This window comes from Lutzomyia longipalpis, chromosome 3 (assembly GCF_024334085.1).
Source record: "Lutzomyia longipalpis isolate SR_M1_2022 chromosome 3, ASM2433408v1".
NCBI lineage: Eukaryota > Metazoa > Arthropoda > Insecta > Diptera > Psychodidae > Lutzomyia > Lutzomyia longipalpis.
The window spans coordinates 30,339,673-30,364,255 of NC_074709.1; the positions used below are offsets into that span (position 1 = coordinate 30,339,673).

General features: G+C 34.4%; 1 protein-coding gene across 3 annotated transcripts in view; it reads right to left on the minus strand.

Annotated features, from left to right (window-relative positions):
- Positions 1 to 20,660, minus strand: part of LOC129793841 (terminal nucleotidyltransferase 5C) — a 32,084-nt gene extending 11,424 nt beyond the window's left edge. The window contains exons 1-2 of one of the 3 annotated variants that reach the window (XM_055834285.1): positions 20,340 to 20,660; positions 19,562 to 19,907 (exon numbers count right to left, since the gene is read on the minus strand). In XM_055834285.1, coding sequence (XP_055690260.1) covers positions 19,562 to 19,597 — 36 coding nt within the window. In that variant the 5' untranslated portion in view covers positions 19,598 to 19,907; positions 20,340 to 20,660. Of the gene's footprint in view, positions 1 to 19,561 lie in introns of all 3 variants that reach the window. The other 2 variants (XM_055834284.1, XM_055834283.1) reach the window with 2 other exon arrangements.
- Positions 20,661 to 24,583: the final 3,923 nt, after the last annotated feature.

Genomic DNA, 24,583 nt, shown 5'->3' on the forward strand with positions numbered 1-24,583 from the left:
ATATATTGGATTTTCCATGGTGCATTTTATTTAAATTAACCGGAAAATTTATTGAGAAATTTTTGTGAAAATTCTGCAATCAAATGCGCTAAAATATACGGGCGCGATGTAATTTCATATGAACACTGTAAATTTGCGTAATGTTTTATAAACACCAAATCTATTTTTAGCCTCATTTTTTGCTTATTTACATTTACGCGCCTGACTATTGAAGTGAAACCACAGAAAAGTGACCATCGTGGTTATTTCTATATTGTATAGCAAAGTCTATTGTACTGAAAGTGTTCTTATAAAAATAAAATGAGTAAGAAAAAGCTCTGAGAAAGCTTTCAGGAAGGATCAATCGGAGAGATTCTAACCTCTCAGTTTTCTCATTGTTTGTGCTTCTGAGTGAAGGAAAAAAGATCTAATCACGATCTTTTCCGCTTTGTACATCGCGGATGACGATGAGACAGGTTCAGTGTGGCGTACAAGACGCAAAAGATTGAAATATGATGTACAAATTAACCCATCTCTAAACATTTTTCTTGTGTAATTTGGTGGAATCCCCCGTCGCGATGTGCTTTTTGTACTTCTCACTCTCGTTGGTTTTTTTTTCTTTCTTGTTGTCCATCTCTCAAATTCTCCTCTGTAATATGCATTACGCGGAAAAAGCGAAATAGAGTTGTTTAGCAGCAACAGTGAAGAAGTGAAAGAACATCAAAGAGAGGGGAATAAAATATGTAGTAATATCTCTCTTGTGAGTGAATATTATGCAATTTGCTTCTTTTTTTTGTTTACAACTCTTCTCCACTTTTTTTTCTTCTTGTGTCATCTACCTCCTAAACTATCTACTTAGCATCTTCTTGTGGAGTCTTTTTTGTGGTGCAATGGACTCTTCTTCAAAAATCCACTCAAATTGGTGAATTGACAATGGAGAGATTTTTTTTCATCGTTTGTGCCTCTCAAGTGGCTCATGATGATCTTTTAAGTCTCTTTAGCAAATAAGTAACTGATCAATTTCATTGCCAAATAGCAGATGATGATAGTTAAGAAAAAAATAGCTTTAGTTACTTTTATGAAGGTAAAAATGAAAGTTTCTTTTGGGATTCGAACCGAAAGACTTTCCGTTCAGGGGATCGAAGGAAAACTCATTGACCCAACAGAAGAATACGATAAGGGACAAACTCATTTAAAAATATTCTTCAAATGTTAAGATTTGAAGCTAAAAATCAACTCAAAGCTCTTCTAAAATTCGCAAACTTTATCCATTTCCAAGAAAACTTAATTTAATCTTCACTATAAATTAAAGATTTCAAGTGATACTTAATTAAATATGGAGATAAGAATAAAGACTACAAAAATTCTGATACAAAGTTCTGGTGGGGAAATTCCCAACCACGCGATGAGGAGACTTTCTTTCATGCCAAAAAATCACGACAAATGTTGACTCATCGCACCTGAAGCACATAACATATATGTAACCATTTTAAGCCACAATTCTAACACGTGATTTGCAGAAATTATATTGAGATTTTGTTTACTTCTCCTCCCCTCCCCTACTACCTTCCTCATCTCATTCCAAGCGCAGAGAGTGAGAAAAAAAGACACACACGTCTGTTTTTTTGCACCTTAACACAGTGATATTACACACCATAAAAGTCCCATTGACAAATATGTGAATAAAATTGTCACCTGCTCTTACGTCACACGCAGACCTACAATTCTATTCACAGCACCTTTCAGTGGGTTATGCCCTCTGCTGCTTATTTGCCTCTTTTTCGTACAAATGTACATGCGATACTTTTTATTCCTCCTCTTCTTCTTTTAATTCCTCAAGTCCCAAAAAAAACCGAATAAAACAGCGCAGACTTTCTTTGCGCGCGCGAGGAAATTTCGGCAATTTCCTTATCACAGGAAATCATTTCACATGTTGTGAAGCATATTACGACGATGGCAAAAAGCAACATCTAAATGCGACTTGTAAATGTGATATTGGAAGACCAAAAACAAGAGTTTACAAAATGTGAAGAAAAACGCAAAAAACGTTAATTGGTTTGAATTTGTCACGTGTGTGAGCCAAAGGGGCTAGAAGTTTTCAGAAAAAAAAAGAAAATGAAAAAGATAGTTTGTGTTGTTGAGAAGAGAAATGATAAGAAAATATCTATTGAATTTCTTACTATTGGTAGTGAAGAATCTTTAATTTCTAAAGGAAAAAGTCTTAAATTTTTCTGTCTAAAATAAATTGGTTTTGAAACTGATTATTTTTTAACGTTTGACATTTTTTATCTTGAATTTGTAACCTTTAAATTTTCCATTGATTTACAAACTTTTCAAACTAGAATCTCTTAAAATTCTAACGATTAAAGGTAAAACTAACTGCTCTTTAACGTTAAGATTTTCAATTCACAAAAATCTTTTAATATCTAACGATTAATTTTTTCTAACGTTTGATTTTTAACCCTATATTTTTTAACCGGCAACGATGAAGTCCTTTAAATTCTAACGATTCGGGCCTGGAAACTTCTTGGCTTTAACGTTAGATTTTCATGTCTTAAAAATTATAAATATTGTTTTAAAAACTTCCTCAACTTCCATATTGTTTAATGTTTTCTTACAATTCATTTCTAACTCTAAAACTCCTTTTAATTCTAACGATAAGGCCTAGAAACTTATTAGCTTTTAGCGTTAGATTTTCAGGTTTAAAAAATTCTAAAGTTTGAACTCAATACTTCATAGTTTCTAAATCTTTTAATTTTATTTCTAACGTTCGATTTTTAACTCCATTAAATATTCTTCAACCTGCAACTATAAAGTCCTTTAATTTCTAAAATTTTATACTTAAGGAAAATGCGAAATTCTCAACGATTTTCCATGCAAAATATACCTAATAAATGTTCTTTTTATTGAGAATCGCATGACTCAGAAGCTCCATTATGTTGAGCTATAAACGTACAAATAGCCCAACCTGATCTTGTGTGTTGTGATACACATATTTTAAGAAATTGCAACAATTAGTCTTCCAACTCTGCGGCACAGAGAAGCAATTTACGAGGCATTTTTTGTTGTTAATGCAAAAGAGACGCAGATAATTTTTTAGATTGGAAAGCCATAGTGTCGCTCACTGAAGGTGTAATTGCTGCTCTTTTTTTTATTTCAATGTCATTGAAATATTACTCATTCTGAATAGTTAATCAATTTTGTTGTGGAGAACTTCACTTTATATACATACAAATACTTTGTGCAGGAGTTCCACGCGAGAAGATAGAGAGAATGAACTGCACATTTGATAAATGGAAGTACTAAATTGCTTGAATTAAATAATACACCAGCATATGATTTAATTATTCGCGCTCTTGCAAATGAATATTCAGCAATTCATAATTCCTCGCTTCTTTCTCTCCAGCAACCAACAGAAAGCTCCCGCGGCAATGCTACAAGTTCGTGAGCTTTGAGAAGAATGAGAAAAAAAATGTGCGAAACAATGAGGATGTCATCAATATGAGAAAGTTCATTCGCATTTATATTTTCAAAAGAAAAAAATTCAAAATATGGAATAAGGTGAGAATAAAAAAAATCTAGACGTGTTTTTTTCTATTAGAACTTGTAAGTTTTTTTTCTTAACAAGTTTTTTTTATATATGGAGCAAGGAGGAACACGTGTTAATGTTATTACGTAAATAAAAATACAATTTTTCATGTGATTAAAATCAGTGGAAATAATCGGATATTCTTGGAAGTAAAAACATAAGAATACATTGAATAACTGCAGTGTTTATGATTTTATTTGTCTTTGAAATCATTTTAATATCAATGTGAAAAAATAGATAGATATGTACAAGAGATTGAGAATACAGAAAAAGAGAAAAAATGGCCAATTTCTTATCATTGAAATTTTTCACCGTGGCGCTTCTATCGCAAAGAGGGACGCTACATTAAAACCATAAGATTGTTTATTAAGATCATTTGAATTTAAGACTGAATTTTAATTAAACTCTCAGTTTCAGCTTCTTAATGATCCAATAAATTAATTTTTACTAATCATTCAGAATCAATTCCCAATCAAACCCAAATATTTTTCCGCCAGAGGGCTTAACCTTTTAACATTTAAATTGGAATATGAAAAAAAAATGAGATTATACTTAACACAACAAGGGCATCTCTTATTAGTCGGTTGACCATTTAATATTCAAAGACTTTCAAGTTTTTTTTTCTCAGACACCCTACCGTGGAATATTGACTGTCTGCCCTGCGGCTCACACCTCAACACTCTAGTTATTCTCCTGTGTGTAATACCAAGAAGATTATTAAGAAGTTTTGCTACTCATTCCACCACTTTCAACTGAACGCGCGCGAATCACAAACTTGACCCACTTTGGAGGATATTTTCAGCTGCAGAAATGTAAACCTTTCTGGACATTTTGTAGTTATTTTGGAAGGTACCCAATGATGATGGGAGTGCCTGTGCGTGGTGATCTCTTTCACGTCCCTGAAGTGAGATCGTCGATAAATCAAGCTACATACGAAGGGGGAAACCTTGATTTTGGCCTCTCGAAAACTAATGAATTTTCTTAGGTCAAATTTCCCTCTCATTTCTGCCGCTGGGCACAAAATGTCAAGACATCACGGCATGTGTTGACACCCCGTGAGATGCTAAAGATCGATAAATTGGATGCTTTGCGGAGCACTGCATTGAGATGAAGAAGGAAAAAATCCGTCTCTGCGCGTTCGACAATAAAAGAGCAATTGGAAAATGTTTAAATCCGGATTCTCGCGATGTATGTCTTCTCTGGGTGTGATTTTTTTCCTCCTTTTAGTGTTTCTCTGCCAACCATCAATTTATTTAATACGAGGTAAATTGTCGCTTCGCTCCAATTTACCTCGCCCCGCTTCGCGGGGATTTGTTGCGCTTCGCGCAAATTTTAAAGAAAATAAATTGTGAAGGTTTAAAGGTAGATTAGGGCCACTTATCAATCCCAAAAGAAAAATTTGCAAAGAGAAGAAATCATTTTCATACAACATTTCCGGCGCCAAATTCAAAAATTCGCAAAAACTGCATGACTGTTATATGGGGGCTACCTGAAGGGGGGCTTTGGGGGGAAAATGAATACGGCCACTCGAAACCGCCTGATATAAGGAGCCTCTGTGCCAAATTTCATCGCGATCGGTCAAACGGTGTAGATTTGTATAGCCGAACACGACTGATTACCAACAAACAGACCTTTCTTTATTATATAGATGGAGAGCTCTCATCAATCTCAAAAAAAAAAAAAAATTCAAAGAGAAGAAATCATTTTCATACAACATTTCCGGCGCCAAATTCAAAAATTCGCAAAAAATGCATGACTGTTATATGGGGGCTACCTGAAGGGGGGCTTTGGGGGGAAAATGAATACGGCCACTCGAAACCGCCTGATATAAGGAGCCTCTGTACCAAATTTCTTCACGATCGGTCAAACGGTGTAGATTTGTATAGCCGAACACGACTGATTACCAACAAACAGACCTTTCTTTATTATATAGATGGAGAGCTCTCATCAATCTCAAAAAAAAAAAATTCAAAGAGAAGAAATCATTTTCATACAACATTTCCGGCGCCAAATTCAAAAATTCGCAAAAACTGCATGACTGTTATATGGGGGCTACCTGAAGGGGGGCTTTGGGGGGAAAATGAATACGGCCACTCGAAACCGCCTGATATAAGGAGCCTCTGTACCAAATTTCTTCACGATCGGTCAAACGGTGTAGATTTGTATAGCCGAACACGACTGATTACCAACAAACAGACCTTTCTTTATTATATAGATGGAGAGCTCTCATCAATCTCAAAAAAAAAAAAATTCAAAGAGAAGAAATCATTTTCATACAACATTTCCGGCGCCAAATTCAAAAATTCGCAAAAAATGCATGACTGTTATATGGGGGCTACCTGAAGGGGGGCATTGGGGTGAAAATGAATACGGCCACTCGAAACCGCCTGATATAAGGAGCCTCTGTACCAAATTTCTTCACGATCGGTCAAACGGTGTAGATTTGTATAGCCGAACACGACTGATTACCAACAAACAGACCTTTCTTTATTATATAGATTTACAGTCGTGCCCAGCGGTGACCACTCTGCGCAAGATACTTCAGACACAACGCTGTGTGTTTATTTATTTATTTTTTCAAGTTATTTTAGAAGAATTTCTTTTGAGATTTAATGGAAGGAACAAAGATTTTCCTAAGATTTTAGACCAAGATATTTGAATATAATCTTTTTATATTATCTTCTGAAGAGATTTTAAAGAAATAAAATAAATTTTTAGGAATTTAGGTTAGAAATTATTATGAGTTCTAGAAGATCTTTAGCTTTTTTTAAGTAAAAAATTAATTTATTATACGATTAAAGAATCATGAGCTCAAAGAGTTTTTTCGATTGAAGATTTTTTTAACAGTTAATAAAACAAATTTTTAAAGATTCAGAAATTTTGGGTAATTTAGATTAAAGAATTTAATACGTTCTAAAAGAAACCTTAATCTTCAATCCATAAAATTGATTTTTAAACTTTAAGTCTAATTACTTCAGGTTCACAACTATTAAGAAATTAAAATTCAAGATAAATTCTTGAAAGTTCTAACCAATTAATCATTAACGAATAACAAATTTCTGAATTTTCTGAATTTACGAATTTAATTTTCTAGGTTCTAAATTCAGAATTTTTTATATGTATTTTGCTTAGAAATGTCTCATAATTAATTTTTAATCTTAATATTTCTTTTTGGAAAATTTCTAAAGTTCTTTTTAGTTTTAAAATTACAAGAAAAACTTCTAATAAGTCATTAAAGTTCTTGCCTACTTCCGCAAGAATTCTTCTCACTTTAATAAACAAAACACGTGTGTCCGGAGCACCTTGGAGATGGTTCTGCTGCTATTTTTTTCTTAATAGCAAATCTCATACAATATTACTGGGCAATTTTTTTTTATAATATTTCATGCTATAATAAAATGCGCATCATTCTCGCGGGAAATGTTTTTCTCATTGCCCCGATCTGTGGTTTCACTTTGACACGGTAAACACACACTCTGCGGACATTTTATTCATGCGATTGCCATAGGCGGATGATGGATTTCTCCACAAAAAAATCTGATTTTTTTCTCACATTTTTAAACTTTTTCTAATTATCTCACAGAGAGGTTTTTATCAATAACCTTGAGATATTCTTATGTGCGGGAGAGAGAGACGAGAATGGAAAGAAAAATAACATCTCCAGCCAAATTGCCACACAATAAACCACACGGAAATGGATAAAAGAATGCGATGCTGTGAGCAACACAAAAAAAAAGAATTCTCCTGGAAGTCTGCACAGGTGAGGAAAATATTAAAATATGAATTGGCAAACATTGAGAACTGCGCCAAAATGGGCGAGAGTTGAATTTATGGGAAGTATAATAGCAGATGGGCATGACGATCATGTATGATTTATTACCTTTTTACTTTTTCATTATTTACCAGGCAATTTGCATAATTTTCTATTTCAAGTCATGTTGCTTGAAATTGACTCCAATAAACGTACAGAATTTTGATTTGAATTCAAATTCCGTGAGATCCTGAGCTCCTTGGCGACAGCAGCGCCATCAGAACCAATAGAAAGTTCTAATAGAATCCGCCATCTTAATTTTTTCTCTAAAATATTGTTGAATTTATTGAATTTCAATCACAAAATCTATGTTAAAATAAACATGGAAAAAATTTCTAATAATTTCACAACATTTCACACTCCTCCACCACAAAATGCGCATTTTATTTATTTTTTATTTTTTTCATCCGAATCGCCACTGTAAATCATCATTCATTGTGCAAAAAAAACCACCTCTTCCAAGGGACTTCACGGGAATTTTCCACGCTTTTCTCTATCATCGCATCGTGATTACAAACCCCGTTCTTTTTTCAAACGCTACACAAAAAATGATTCATCGCGAGTTTATTTTTCTCCGTCAACAAAATTTATTCAAATTTCCGGAACCTATTTTCCATATTATTCAATATAATGTTGCTCAATGTAAATTAAGCTATATACACGAGCTTTTCGGGGGATTAAGGAATGAAGAGAAAGATATTCTTCCAAATGGGAAGAAGAAGAAATAGCATTAATTTACTCGTGATGCTGGCTTTTCGATTTAAATTAATTAAACGAAAATCGGAGGGAATGCAAATGGAGGCAGAGGAGATAAGGTGTGGATTTATTAATGGCATCACTTTCGCTTAATGAGCGTTAATTTGATTTTCTTTCTTTTGACAGAAAATGCGCTGCTGAATAGGCGAACGTTAGAATTTGGTTGTTATTATTAAAATGTGTCGATATTATTTCCCTCTATTTTACAAGAAAATCTGTGAGAACAACAAAATGCATAAACTCCTTTAAGGAATAGAAAAATCCAAAATTTACTTTCACTCTCATTTTTTTTCTAGACCTTTAAATTAGAGATAAAATCCCCACAAACTATCCCAGAAATATTTGTAAGAGAGTCAAGTTAAATAAATTGCTGGTTGATTGAAAGTTTTGATTAAAAACTTTGCATACACCTCAGTCACTGAACTCCCATTAATCTTGCACTTAAATCAATTCAGGGGGAATTCAATAAAGTCTCTCTCTCTCGGTGTGTTGTAATTGTGCTAAAAGATAGCCTGAGGGATGGTTAAACCAAGCCTTTTACATCCAAATTTCAATCCTCGAGAAAAAAAGAATCTTTTTCTCATCACATTTTGATAAAATCAAGCTGTGTGCAAAAATGTCTTCAAATGTTGTAATAACAATTCCACCGTCATCTTTAACCTTTTCTGTGTAATGGCACCAAACGAGAAGAAGAGAAGAGGAAAAAAACTATAATGCGCCAGAAATGGAATTTGTGGTGAATTTATCTTTTTAGTATTAAATGAGAACTTTGTTGAGGGAGGAATTTCCTTGGGAGGACTTTTCCTTCATCCATTCCCAAACTGTTGCTCTGTTGCCATTGAAAAGCTCCCTCAACGTGGGAAAAGCTCTACGTGTATTATACTAATTCGAGTGCTTCCAAGGAAGCCTTTAATCTCTTCTTGGAGATCTGCCCAATGTAGTTTTTCTCTGTGATTTTCCTCATCGGACTTTCCCTTCGTTCTTCTCCTTTTATACTCTACTTTGTGCCAGAGGCCATCGATTTGCAAAAGAAGAAGAAGTTGGAAGAAAAAAGAGAGGAAAAAAGTACGCGCACACGGAAAAATGTGGAACAGATGAGAGTAAAAGTTTGACATAGTGCATTGTTGACTTCTTTTCTTCCTATATTAACCACATAATATAAAGAATTTCCATCTCGCACCTTTTAGTTTGGTGATGATGGTGAAAGAAAAAAATAAAGAGCATTCTCACCAAGTACATAGCCAGTGAATGTGTGTATTATATTGCAAGAAAACTGGAATGTAAATTGGAAAAGAGCATTTGTGTCGGTTTATTATTGCATTTTCGCATTCCTATTTCATAATCGACTTTTATACACCCATATAGCCAAGAGAGATAGAAGCTCTTTTTTTTTGCTTTGCCTTCGAGAGTTCACTTTGGTGCAATAACCACCACCACCACTCTTCTTTTTGCACAAATTCTACGTGCATTCGAGGCCTTTTCGCCACTACCACAAAGCTCTTGATTGAAGCTTTTTTTTCGGCACTTATTGCGCTTGAATTTATTTACTTTTATGGAAGGGGTTGATCTGTTTAAAACCGATGGGGTTAAATGATTTTTTTTTGCTTTGTAAGACATTTGTGCCTCCTTTTGGATTATTAGACTTGTATTAATACGTTTCCTTGTAAAAAAAAATAGGAAACTAAAGAATTTATTGTAGTTTTTGGTAAAAAGAATTTCAACTAATAACCACACTACAATTTTTTTTCGAATTTATACAAGACTCAAAATGTTTTGATCTAATATTTTTGAATTTTCTCCACTAGAGCACTTCAACTAACCACCCGATTAGTGCAAAAAATAACCCAACAGACAAGAATTAATTTCAACACCTTTTGATTGCATTTTAACGGTGGGGCAGCTAACTTTGTACACACGAAAAAAAAGTATTTAATTTATCTGTGTTGTGCCTCAAATTTCCACAACTTCTTCTCATTTCACGATCATACATTCGTTCCAGCACTAAATCCATTCGAAATTCCACTTTGCGCAATTTTCCAATTCGATTAATTCACCCAACATAGAGGCGCGATTGCTAAAAAAGCCAAAAAAAATTAATTCACACACAAACTGCCCATATCTCCCCCTTTTTTGCCACATTTTTTCTTTCTCTTTCTTACAAAATAGACGAAATTTTTCATTTTGCATTTTCCACAACAAAAAGTTTTATTTTTATTCTTTAAAAGGGGGAAGGAAAATCACGCGGTGGGTGTTGCAATGTGTTGCAGCAGCATAAAGAGAGAAAATGGCAGAAGTTCTTTTGGCGTGAAGGAAATGTTTCGGGTGAAAAATATATATGAGTGTTTTTACCCAGGCATTACGCACAATAAACAATTGAATGGCACATAATGTGAGGAATTTAATATTAAATGCATGGAGGGTATTAAAAATTCATACAGCTGGGTGGTACCCCCTTCTACCTCTTCTTGTTGTCTTTTTTTTTTCTTTGACTTGGACGGAGCTTTTATGTATACGAACATATATCCACGAAAAGAGAGACTTTGTAGCCAGAATTTCATTGACCCCCTTTTTCTCTCTCACTCTCGTGTGGCACATAGACCCACACCATTTGGAATTTAACCATCAAACTATAATAAATAGATGTACGAAGAGGTGATTTGAAAGGTTCGGTTGCGAAAATGATTTACATTTTTGTGGATGGGTCAGTGATCTGACTAAATTGAAGTTTTATTTTGAAGAAAAGTCTAAAACTGCTAGAAATTGCAAAGTTCTATTAAATAACTTAGATGCTTTGAGCTGATTTTGACCGAAAAATAAATTTTTTCTAGCACTTTAGTCAAATATTCATTAAAATTTAATATTTTTACGTTTCTAAACATATTTTTGTCTTTAAGAATTATTTGAGTTTTTCTGTACTTTTTGCCAATTTTCTTCTTGAAGAATTTCAAATCTTTTTTACTATTCCTTATTAAAAACTGCTAGAAAATTTTCAAGCCAGAAACCACACTAGAGATATTGAGGAAGAGTGCAAGAAAATCTTCAAAGCGTTTAGTAATACTAGAAATTAACCCATTTCACAAACACATTGCAAAAATTGTAAGAAAAACCCTCAAAATATTAACAAAATCCCATTAGAAATCCCCCTTATACTTAAACCACACTAAAGTTTTAACCAAAAACTGCTAGAAAATCAGTAAATATCCTTCAAAATCATTCTCAATGTTCTCAATGCAATTTCTACGCATCGAACATTTAGAGTGACCTATACAATGTTGATTTTTGCCACTGTTGAGGCTCACGTTGAGGTTAAAAAATAAATATATTATGTACCAATTGAAATGCACGGTACGCCGTTCTCCTCGGCACAGTGAGGTGGTTTATACGCGATGACAGAATTGTGGGAATTTCCAATTACCCCGAAAACTAATGATGAGGATGCTCTCCTTGCCGCGTATGAGGAAAAGCTCCATCACACGCGCGCTGAAAGTTTGCAAGAAGGTGCAGAAGAAATGGGATCAAAAGAGTAAAAGTAGACTTCTCTTCAAAAGTCGTTAAAAATAAAACAATAAAATCCAATCAAGCGCAAAAATCATCTCTGTGAGCGAAATGATTGAACTTATCTCGCCAGGTGATGATGAATTTTCACTGCTATTGCCAATGATTGTATTTTAGAGTCAATATAATAGTTTTTTTTTTAATTATTATTTCAGTGGGTCCTCCCCATCTCTGGGTACAAAATTTCGTGTGTCTCACTGTCCTCAATATTCGACAAATTTATGACGTAATTACAATGGAAGAAAGTTTGAAGCGCCCGCTCAATGTATTCGCGCGCATCGCAGTGTTGGAAAGGCGTCTATAAATACCTCATCAGGCCAGGCAGGCACAGTGTGAGCGCAATAAAATAGTTGGAAGCTAATCACATGTGGAATTTGCATATCTAATTAAGATACAAATCTCAAAAAGAGACTCACCCAGTGTGTGTCGCGGTAAAAAAGTGAAAACTATCAGCGATCGTGTCTTTGCCCTTGTGGTCCAATTTCGGCCGGAACTTACTCAAGTGCACCCAAAGAGGCGGATCAATTGGATTTTTCTTTTTTTTTATGATTGCACAGAAAAAAAGGAAAAGTTTATACTTTTGAATGGAATGCGCGAAATTTTGCCTTGAATTTTTATTATTGCTCTTCGTTGGTTTTTTTTGGGGGAAATGATTGCCATTAAAAGAACTTTAGATGATATTCTTGAATGCCACAAAGTCCATTTATTTGATTTATTTCATTTTAGACGAAATAGTAGCTCAGACACATACCTTAAATATTATTCTTCACTCTTAAATGTTATTGAGAAGAGATATTTAAATGAAAGGTCATTCACGTGTAGATTTATTGAGAAACTTTAGTTAAAATCAATAAGATATTGCAGTTTTCTTCAAGAATTTAGTTTACAATTATTTTTAAAATGTTTTATTTTGAAAGTTTATCCAATAGTCGTCTAAAGAATTAAATCGTTTTTAACGTTTTGATTCAAAAAGTTTTATGAGAAGAAACCTTAAAAGAATTGAATGTTACTTATTTACAATTTATTTTTAGACTTCTCTTCAAAAGTCGTTAAAAATAAATTAAATTTTTAGACTAACATTTTTTTTTAAAGATTTTATTAGAAAATTGAAATAGGAAAAAAATTTTATTTTTTGAATATTTCTCTATCTAAAAAAAAACAATTTAGACATAAACTACAAAACTGGTCTAAATGGTCTAAAGTCTGCATTTAATTAATTTGCTGTCTCTTCTGATTGAAAATTCTCAAACGACGATGCACGAAGAAATCCGATCACACGAATCATCAACTATTTGCCGTAATTAAGTGCCAAAAAGTCGTATAATTTGAATTTAAAATAAAACCCAACGAAGCTTCAGTTAAATGCCAAATTGTTTGCCCTCCCTAGTAGAGGGAAATTGCTTAGGCTTGCCACCTAGATTGGTTACATGCGCGCAAATGCAATATCGGTGATTTTGTGTGATTATCGCCCATAACAATGATCAAGACACGGAAGTGAGAGTCGATGTCTCGTTGTATACAGGACTGGGAGGCATGTCCAACTTATTGCGGTTTGGTGAAAAGTGAAACAACAATGTGCGATGAGCTTCTTCACGAAGCAATTCAAGTTAATTTTTGCTCTTTCCTCTTCACAATTTTTCTTAAAGAAGGAAAATATTCTGTTTATTCAGAACTTTTTCTGTCGCTACTTTACCAACCAAAATGCAATTTTAATTTGAAATTAATCACATTGGATGGTGTGTTGATGAATACAATGTGCCGCGGTGGTTAAATTAATTTTTTTTCTTTGTGTGTTACATTGTGTGGAAAATTGACGCCTTTTTCCTTGCACTTTTGCCAGGCAGCCAGCCAGCAGGTATATAGTTATTTATTTCCCCATAGAGACCCTTTTGAATTTGCTTATATGGCGCTTGGTTCGTTGATATCTCCGGGTGAATATCAGCTTTGGTAAAGAAAAAAAAGAATGGCAGGGGCAAGCACGAAAGTTTTAGTGCCACAGAAGGTCCGCAATTACATCTCGAATGGCGTACGTGAGGGCAAAAGCAACAATAGCAAAATTTTGTATTGCGTGCAGTTGACGATGTTTTTATCGCAATTCTTTACAACAATTTGCGCCATTTTTGCCCAAATAACTCCCCTCCCGCCCTCCCCCCTTTCCTCGCGTTGTCCATCAGCATAATATCTCCTTTGGGTGAGATTTCCGTCCGAGGACGCCCAAGTGTAACCACATACTGGGTATGATTTAATGAATTGCGGAACTAATTAAGGCGGAAAAGGGGTGAGAGCTGTATCACCCACCCGCGCGATAAAAAATTATATATCACCGTCAATTCATTTCTTGCACAAAGTGCCGCACAGTGATGAAGAAAAAAAACTCTTGATGGATGACCATAGATGACCAATAATAGAGCTAAAAAAAAATTAATGAGGAAACTCCCGTGGAATTTTATAGTCGTTCCACAATTTAACCATAATTGATTTTTCAATTTGCACCTTCCCACCTGGATGCCACCCACACCACACTGCGGAAATGTTGAAATTATTGGATTTTTTAAGGAGGATTTAAGAAGGGTGATCGTTAGAAATTCTGGGACATTTTTAAATTCCAACCGTTAGAAATTCTGTCTGAAGATCTGTGTCAAAATTAAAACGTTAAACTCACTAAATTCAACGTAAGACAAAATGTTAAAATTTAAACGTTAAATCGATTTGAACAGAAGTGAATTCTAACGTTAGAAATTTAGGCAATTTGAACTCTTACACTATAACATTTAAATTGTTCAAATTCTAGTGTTAGATTGACTGTTTGATTTGTAATAAAATTACCAGCTAAATTCTAACATTAGAACATCTTATGGTTGCCTTAATTCAAAATGTTTATCCGTTAATTTGACTTCTTAATCAATGAGAATTTTTAGTTTTCATAAAATTCTTCTCACCAAATTTTTTAAATGAATTTCTTTACTTCTTCAGCATCTCTTTGACATTCTTCTTCAAGTATAATGCCTTAAAATTAATTATTTAGATCCTCTTACTATTTTCTGGTGTGAAATTATGAAAATTTCTTAAAATGCAGTCTTAAATTATTCTTCTAAAAATTATGCTTTGCCTTTCAATTCTTCCTCAACCATTTTGAACCCATTTTCTCCTGCAATTAGTACCCCCTTCTAAAGAACTTTGCATAACTGCAAGAACTTTTGCTCTGCAATTTTCACGAATACACTTTTAGTGCCCATTCTATGCGTGTCTTTTGCTTTTAGCACTCGTCGTTGTATTGCAATTCATTTGATATGCCTGACCTTAGATATTATTGAACTTTCGCAGTGAATATCATTATCATATTGCAATAATTCCTTCTGCCACTTCCTCTCGCATTTCTTGGCAATCGCACCACACATTGAGTGTGCTACATATGTATGTAACTAACCAAGTTCTCGGTCTGTGAAGTTCAAATTGCTTGAGACACAGAGAAGCTTTACTTTGAGAAGGAAAAAAAAGAAGAAGAGCCTCAAATGAGAGCAGTGAGAGGAATCAAAGAAGAAGAAGGAAAAAAAGAGACCACATCCATGATTCAACGATAATTTAATTTAGCAATTTATTCGTATAGCTGTGTGTTGAGTAACAGAAATTTATACAATTTTTTTTCATGTGTGATAAAATCCCCGCTTCGAGATAGCAGAAGCGCACCCGAATGTTGCGGTGAGATTCGACGGGGCCGACGAGGCGTTATTCTTGCTACTTAAAAGAAAATCATGCTGATTTTTTTCTTTTTTTTCTTTTTCATGCCTCTTTTTCCACCACCTCCCCTCCTACCTTCTCTGGCATGGCGATTTTGTGTGATAATAAATAGGCGATGTTGGTATGTGGAAAATTATTTGTGCGGTGAAGTACATTGCAGAGAAAGAGAAGAGAGAGAGACCTTATTTACCGTGTGTGGCGGTGCAAAGTGCGCGGAGGCGCGCGGTAAATGAATTGCGTCAATTGTGAAATTGACATTTGTGCACATTGGAATTTTTCCTTATGTATTCCGTCACGATGTGTACGAATGGCCACAGCTATGTACAAAATACATAACATGCTACAATGTGATATAACAATGCGGTGATAATTTTAATTAATTAACCGTTGTCATTAATTTTAGTGTGTATGATTTATTTTCCTCCCTCCCCCGCTCATTTCTTTCCCACCTTCCCTCGTTTAAGTATTATTGTGTGGAATTTTTGGCACGTAGCACCTTTATCATTTTGGCAAATCGAAGGTATTTTTTTTTTGTTCTTTTAGTGCGCAGGAAAGAATTTTCCTCCTTTCGGTGTCAAGTTCGACATTATTTCGATAAGAATTTGAATTTTTGATAAGGATTCAGAAAGATAAAAGAAGAATTATTGTAGAGAAGAATGGGAATTCTTTTGGAAGAAGAATGAGAATTCATTGAGAAGAAAAAAAATTCTTTTCATTGAACAAGATTTCTTTAAGAATGTTAAATTTTTTAAATAAAAAAAGAACAAAGATACTTTAAGAAAAAAAAGGAGTTTTTCTTGAATAAGAACGAAGTTTTTCAAGAATTATTTAAGAAGAATGTAAATTCTTAGGAGAAAGAGATTTTTTAATAGAAGGAGCTAATCAATCTCTATGAAAAACGAGAGGAAGGAAAAGAATTTCTTCTAAGAGATTTTCTTTTAAGAATAAAAAAACAATTATTCCCTAAGAACAAAAATATTTAGAAGAGATCGAAAATACTTCGAGAAGAAAAAGAATTTTTAAAAAGAAAAGTTAAAAATTATTGAAAAAAATAAAGAAAGTTTCTGAGAATTAACAAAATTTCTTTAAGAGGAATAGAGTATTTTTCAGGGAAGAAAATGAAAATGTTTCTATGCGGATTCTTTTTTAATCAAAATTTATCTATCAACACTTAACAAACGAAAATTCTTTGTGAAGAAAAAGAATTTTTATGAAGAATAGGAAATTGGGAATTTTTGATAACGATTTTTTTCAAAAGAGAATAATAAAAGAATTATTTGGGAGAAATTCCTTGAAAAGAACGAAAATAATTTGTAAAAAAGAACTATGAAATCTAACGAGAATTTTTCATGAAGAAATTTTATTCTTTAAAATAAATTTCTTAGAATAAAATGAGAAGTTTTTTTAACGAAGTAAAATATCCGTCAAATTTTACATTTTTCAAAGTTCTAAAATATATTCTGTCAAAATAAAAGGTAAGAATCTTAGCTAATACCCCATTTTTCTTCAAAAAATCTCACAATTTGTCAAATGTTCTATCAACTTCAGCCCCAAAAAGACAAATAATGTCTAAAATTGCTCGAAAATAGTGAAGAGAATGAGAAATATGATGAGTTTTGTAAGAGAAATACTTTGTAATCCATCGCTAATGTTTTGAGACAATTAAAATATCTGCCAAATTAGTATCCTTGGACACAAACCTCCGTTAGCAAGGATACACACAAATACACGATGAGGGGTGTGGATGAAATGATGTGTGGAATCCTCGACAAAGTGTACACATTTAGCCCCATTCAGTTGACCATTTCTCACGGTGTACCGGTCTAAGAATAAAAAAAATTTTCGTGTGCGAGGTGTTTCAATTCAGAAGAAAAAAAAAGAAGTGTGGCAAAAATGCTGAATGGTTGCGAAGCGAAAATATGAAGTTTGGTGTGTAGCGGCATGTCCCCATGCCGGGGGAGTGGGTGACGACCGAATGAAGAATCTTCAATTCCTTTGCACAATGTGCCGCAGCACCGTAGCATGGGTAGGAGGGTGATGTGCTAGCTAATTATAGCTGGGACATGCCTATAAATACCCCATCATCGAGTGAATTTATTGTTTTCACATCACAAACCATTACACCCAGTTTTGTATGTTGATCTTGACTGGGTTTTTCACACCAATACACCCAAAAGCATTTTAAAGGTTTTCCTGGCTCGCATGCCCACCGCCCACCCCCTTCCGCAACCACCGGCGACACCGTGGCGCCCCTACGTTACAAAAAAAAAAACGAAGAACAAAACCTCCTCGCGCCGCAACACTTTCAGCAACACACTACACCACATTTCATGCAAAATGCTCTCAAAAACATGGATTTTCTGCATTAAAATGAAAGAAAAAAAAACTTTCAATAAAATCAACCATCATAAATTGCTTGATCGATGGAACAAATTTAATTTCTCTTATTTAAAAATACTCTTTTTTTCATCTTTTACTTATTTCTCCCTCATCTTATATTTTTCCTTCATCTTCTTCATTACATTACTATCATTATTATTATTATTAAATCCATCAACAATTAACTCGATTTTTGTTGACGCTCATCTCAAATACCATTCGCATTAACACGTTCGAAATAGCTCTGCGCAATATTTAAAGAGCACCGATTGCGGGAGGCAACAATTCACGCAACAAACTTAACAGCCAAATAGAGATTGAGAAGCTAAAACCTTTCACTTTATTAAATGCATGTATTACCCTCTTTTTGAAATAAAAATTCTTTGTTTTTTTTAATCTCTTTTCTTTCAGGGAGCTTTTGATTACCTGTTGATTACACACATGTATGTCATGTTCCAGGAGAAGGAGCTTTTTTGTCCTTTTGAAGGGATTTTGAAGGAGAGATCAAAAAGACTTTGTGAATTAAATGAGAGACATTTTGTTGGAGAAGACTGACGGAGCATACAAATGAACATAAAAGACATAAAAGAACAAAACTAAATGAAGAGTAACTAATAGAAAACATCAAGGAGCTTCTTGGGCTTGTTCTTAAATTAAATTGCCTCTTGGATATAGAAATTAAATCTCTCTTCCCATGTAGATCGAAAGCATTTTAAAAGGCTTGAAAGAGAAGATTAATGTTATTTAAGTATCTTGAAAAAACTTCAAAAATTCATTGAAAATAAAATCTAATCTAATATTTAATCTAAATAAATAAACATTCAATAAAATTGAAAGTTAATAAATTGTGTCATTAATTTGCCTGGTAGATTCTGTTTAATTAATCCAGATTAAACGACTAATTTAAATTCAAGCATGACTTGTATGTAAATATATACATTTATTACAAACTAAACCTGATAGAACCTCATAATATGTTTAATAAAATTCACAGCTTAAAACAAGTCCAAAATAAAATTAAAACTTATCTTTACTCTTCAGAAATATCTCAATAAAATTTTCTCATCAATAAATAATTCTGTAGTCCAACTAAAACCAAGTCTACAAAATTGAGAATTCAGTGGAGAATTTGAAATATGTATTTAATTGATTTTATCCGTATTATATGTATATATAAATTGCGCTTTGGAATATTTTTACAATTCAATTCAAAAAACTTTTCTAAAGTGAAATAGGTAATAATTTTCCACAGTGTATTGATTTGTTTGTTGTGTATACTTATTTATTTTTTATAAATAAATTATTATGAATGCTCAAAATTACGTATAATTCTTTTTTTGAAAAGTTTCACTTTCCTTTAGAATTTTTCTTTAAACACTATTTCTTGAAAAAAATCTTTTCTCCAAGGAAAGTTTTCCTTAGAAAAGAAATTTTCCCTTAAAAAACGAACTAATCTTTTTTCTAAAAGTACATCCATCCAAGAAATTCTTTTTCTTTTTAAGGCAAACACTTTTTTTTTCTACGAAGAAAATTCCTCCCAAAATAGGTTTAGAACAACACAATATTGAAAGTCGATGCTGTAATCATTGCGAACCATCTGGAAAGTTCTTTTGCCCAAAGCCCCACTTTGCGATTAATCACACACATTCAGCAGCACTGCCTCGCGCATTTCAGTTTCACTTTACAAAATTTTATTTGAATTTTCACAAAAAGAAAAGTTTCTTGTGCTATATATAGAGCAAAAAAAAGCTCACCTTCTCATTGTAGGGATTTATCCAGGCCGATATCATGAAATCTATGTTTCTGTGTCTGCCGCTGAGAAAGGACGATCCAGCTGCCCAATTGCCTTTTACAATTGGTGCACACAAAGTTTCTTTTTTAGCTCTGTTGAGGGGGAGTTACTTGAGGTAATTCACTCTCCCAAGAAAGAAAACTTCCGGATGGAATGCGAAAAAGTGTTGAAATAAATTTCCGTTTTTTCTCCTCCAAAATTTTTACTTGATCATTGACGAAAACACTTTTTTAAATCTCTCGATTTCTGCTTTATATTTCTCTTCAAGTACACTCTTGCACTTTTTTGCGGGGCCTTTTATAAATTTTCTGTTGTGAAGAACAAATAATAGCAAAAACGGTTTCAAAATGGTGCAAATTCGTTCGATGATCGTGAGAGTTCAAAAGCTCACAGAGCAGCTTTTTCAACAAGAAAAGATATTTATATTAAAACAAAAAATTTGGATGATTTTTAAAAGCTCAAAAAGCTGTTTTTTGGATGGAAGAAGAAAAGAAATATCAATTTGATCACAAAAATTTTGAATAATTCTTCGCACAGATTTTTTTTACGTGTTGCGTAGTTTGTCCTCTTCAATCAACCGTCTTGCGAGGTTGGGAGAGTCTCTGTTTTTTTCTACTTGTTCACTTTCAATCTAACAGCAGTGTGGATTTTTTTCTACTTCTCTTGGAATCCACTTTTTCACCACAAAAGCCAAGATTTTTCTCTCAAAGAATATTTAAACAGCAAAAAATATAAATCACCTTTAGGGATGAACTTTTGGGATGGAAACTTCGAGAATTTGCGCGCGCGAGGATTTTTTGTGTGTTACTTTTCAAATCTTTTGGTTCGTTTTTCAACAATAATGTTGTGAAAGAAAAGTCCACGACGCGTCACAATTTTTGGCGGAAATTTTCCTTTTTTTTGGCGCGAAAATAGCGTTGAGGGCAATTTTGGGAAAATTTTTCTCTGATTTTGAGGGAAAATTTTACTCTTTTTCTTTGCTCTTCTATAACTCTCTTCTCGCCTATGTCGACACGTTTCCAATTTTAGCTGCGAACACGGCCACAATCACTGAGCGACTGACAATGTTGGAAAACATATTTAGTAGCGAGAGACTCACAATGGGAAATTTCCATCTATGTGGTGGTTTGAGCATGCTATCGCACTCACATTGCTGCTATATGTCTCTTTTGCACTAAATGGAAAGTAACCTCTCCTATATAGCATATATGTATATATAAATCAAACAAATACATACATATAGTACATACATATGTGAATGTTGTATCGATGGGGGGGCATAATATTAAATAAAAGTTCTTCATTCTTTTTTTTTTCTACTTCTTCTTTTGCCTTTTGCTTCTCTCTACAGTCGTGCACATAAAAATATCACTTTTCAGTATAGCAACTTCTCCTCGGCGGCTTGTTGCTGCCTCTCAAGCTTAGCACAGCACCGCACTGTGTGTGCGTTTTGTGGCAAAGTGAAGGCATAAAGCCACAAGCACTGTGTTTCACACCAAAGTCAGAGCATAGAGCTAGAGCCAAAGCCACATTCATGCCAGAAGAATTATTTTTCTTTTTTGAAAATAAAAGCTCTTGCAAAAAAACCAATTTAGAGGGGCTAAAGAGGCATAAAATTCGGGAAAAAGCTCCCTATTGAAGGGCTAAAGCTCCCTTAACCCCTTAGACATTGTGACCTTGCGAGAAAGCCCCCCAAAAGTCTATCCATATGGCAAAAATTGCGAAGAATCCGCAAAAAGCTCCCGCACACACACAAAGCCACCAAAAGCTTGTTGCTTTGCCACGGAGGAAGTGGTCATGCGCGCAATTAGATGGTTGTATGTCTTATGTACAAAAGCACTCCCTCCCCCCCCCCCCCCCCGCTGCTGCCGAAATAGCATAGAGAAAAAAAGCACCAGCATGACCAGCGGTCGTGAGCCAACACACCAGCTGGAATGGGTGGGCTATTTGCATTTAAATGGGAAAAAAGTCGCGAATTTATCTGGCAATGTGACCCCAGATCAGCACAATTTTTTTTCTTATTCCTTTTGGAGCACGACCTCCCTCCGACACGGCGAAAGGTGATAAGGAGATAAAGTCTTGCTATGGGAGAGAAAGTCTCTCCATGGCGCGCATGGCTGACATTTGGGAAAATTCACATCCCTCCAGCAAACCCCCTTTTGCGTCCCTTTGTGAATAGGGTTGGTGTGGTTCCCATCATTGCCACATTGCGAAGCGGAAGGCGCAGAATAAGATTGAATTTAGATAATCCCGCACAAGTTAATCGGCAAACCAAAGAAGATGAATTCATGTACCATCAATAATGGGTGAGGAGAACTTTGATGTTCATTTCATTTGGAGTTTGTACAGAGATCACAAGCTGTCGCGCGAGAGAAGGAAATTGAGGAAACCAGACTTCTTGGGGGGAGAAAACGGAGAAGATATAGCTACCTTCACACATAAAACAGCGATACATACAATGAGGGAGCTTTTGGTAACAACGCAGTATAAAAGCCCTTCCTCTGCATTAAGGAAATGTGTTGTTAATACATATAATACATTATGTATGTACTAAGGATTACTTTGTGGTAGAACTTTCTAGTTCTCACCAGAAAGAAGACTTCCAAAAAGAACCCGCAAAAATGCTTGAATTAAAAATAGAAAATAAATATCTTGAATTATTTATAAATTATTTCCACTTGTGGGTTAATTATTAATATACAGAGGGTTGGAAAACTCCGGAAAATTGCAGCATTTCCTCGGAATTTACCATAGAAATAGAGAAGGTTTTGAGAGAAAGTTACAAGGAAGGAAATTTCCCATAAAATTGTCACAAATTAGAAGTTTTGCTTCATGTATAATTAACATCAGGAAAAGCTTTAGAAACTATTATATATAGTTTAATTCAGTAAAATACAATGAACTTTATATTACATAATACAGATTAGAGAATTAAGGAAAACTTTGAGAATTTTCTTTGCGAAACAAATTTAAAACATTTAAACTTTGATGTTAAATCTTATAAAGTAAAACATGAAATAAATTTTCAGAAATTCTTCGTTTTTAATTAGCATAACGTACCGGAGACGTATGTCTTCTTCTTCTTCAGGTTTGTAATTATGTGATGGAAAATGTTTTTTGAAATTTTACATTCTTTTTTTTTAATTCTAAATTGAACTATTTTTATATAAAGAAATTGAATGTGAAATATAAAAAAAGACTTCATAGTATAATATCAGACCTGAAGAAGGAGGCATATACACCTCCGACACGTTGTATTAATTAAAATCGAAAAGTTTCAGAAGATTATTCTCGCTTTTTTATTTAATTAACTTTGAAAGTTTCAAAAAATTATTTAAAAAAAAGTTCCTTCCAAAATTTCTAACGTTTAACATTTTTTTTAGAATTCAGAATTTAGAATTTTTTTGAATAAGCAAAATAATTTCATGAAACTATTAAAAATTCTGCAGACTAAAGCTTTTAAACTTGGAAGAAATCCATTTTTATTTATTTTTCCCTTTTAAACACCGATGAAATTTTCAAAGCTTCTTTTCTTTTCTTTTTGCTACACCAAACAACTTTTTTTTGGGCTTTTCTTTATGGAGTTTTTTTTCTCCAAACAAACATAACATGAGTGAATTTGTGGCAATACGAACCTTGCTGCGTGCTTGGAAAAATCATTTCCCACTTTTCCCATGCGAACCTCTATATTTAAGTCTATTTCCATCCTTGTGGTCCCTCCCCTATAAAAATAAGAGATTTCTGCGACGTGTGATGTGTCCAAATAAAATGTGTGAGGATGAGCTTTGCTATGGCGCCTGGTTGTTTGCTGTGGGGACTCCCAGAGAAGCGCCCAATATAAATATACGCGTGAAAATGGAGGTGGAGTGAAAAGCTCTCTCGTCATCCCCTCATATACAACAGGGTGAGCCCTGTCGCCACTTCATGGTCACTGACGATGGTCTTTCTACACACAGAGATCCCTTCCCCCCATCATTTGGATTGTCTGCGAAAGAGGTCACACTGATCAGGGATGAGGGTGGGGTACGCAATTTTCAGCACCCACGCCACATTCTCATTAGCAGGGCCCTTCTCTCCCATTCACTCACCACCCCATTGGCGTTGTGGGGTGAAAATCACAGTGGAAAATCCCCCGTGAAATGAGGGTGTGTCGCCAGGAGCCCATTGAAGCTCTCTGGCAGACAAGCTTCCAAGAGCAAAGAGGAGATTTTTAGGCGAGACTATAAACTCGATAGGCCACAGAGTTAGGGGTTTTTGCTTGTACGTACACAAAAAGCAAAAAAGGATGATAAATGACATGAAGCGTGTTGGTGAAAAATTAATAAATATACCTACATACATATAGGCACCATCGAGGGAGCTTTTGAAGCGCTTCATCATCCCCCATCGCGATACGCAGCCCTTTTGTCAGACAATTTTGTTCGGGTGGAAGAGCAAAAAATAACTTTTAAATCGAAAGTCAAGATTGATTTCACGCTCAATGCATTTAGGGGAGTGATTTACCATCATTGCGAGTATTGACAGGCTGAATGGAGGGTGGGTGAGTGGGTGCAAAAAGCTCAACTCTGCGAAACTTTTCACACACACACAGTTATGTTGTTGGGGGAATTAGTTGATTCTGTTAGGAAAACCCCACATCCCCTCGCGTACAGCATTATATCCTTTTAAAGATTTTTAACCCCATATACCGGATGCTCTCTCTGACACCCACGCACACGATGGGATGGGGGGAGGAAAGGCAGCAAACCCCCCCAATGCTTTGAGTTGAAAGAAGGACATGTGACGCATGAGGATGATGGAGAGATTTTCAAATTACATTACAGAGCATAATTTCTCAATTGTGCCGCCCTTTTTTTATTATATGTAGTTTTTTTTGTTGGCGCTAAATATATAAAATTGAGGAAGCGGAGGGGCTAAGGGAAGGATTTAAAGGGACACAGTAAATGAGCTTAAAGCAAATGTGCTTAGGGGAAGCTTTTTGTGA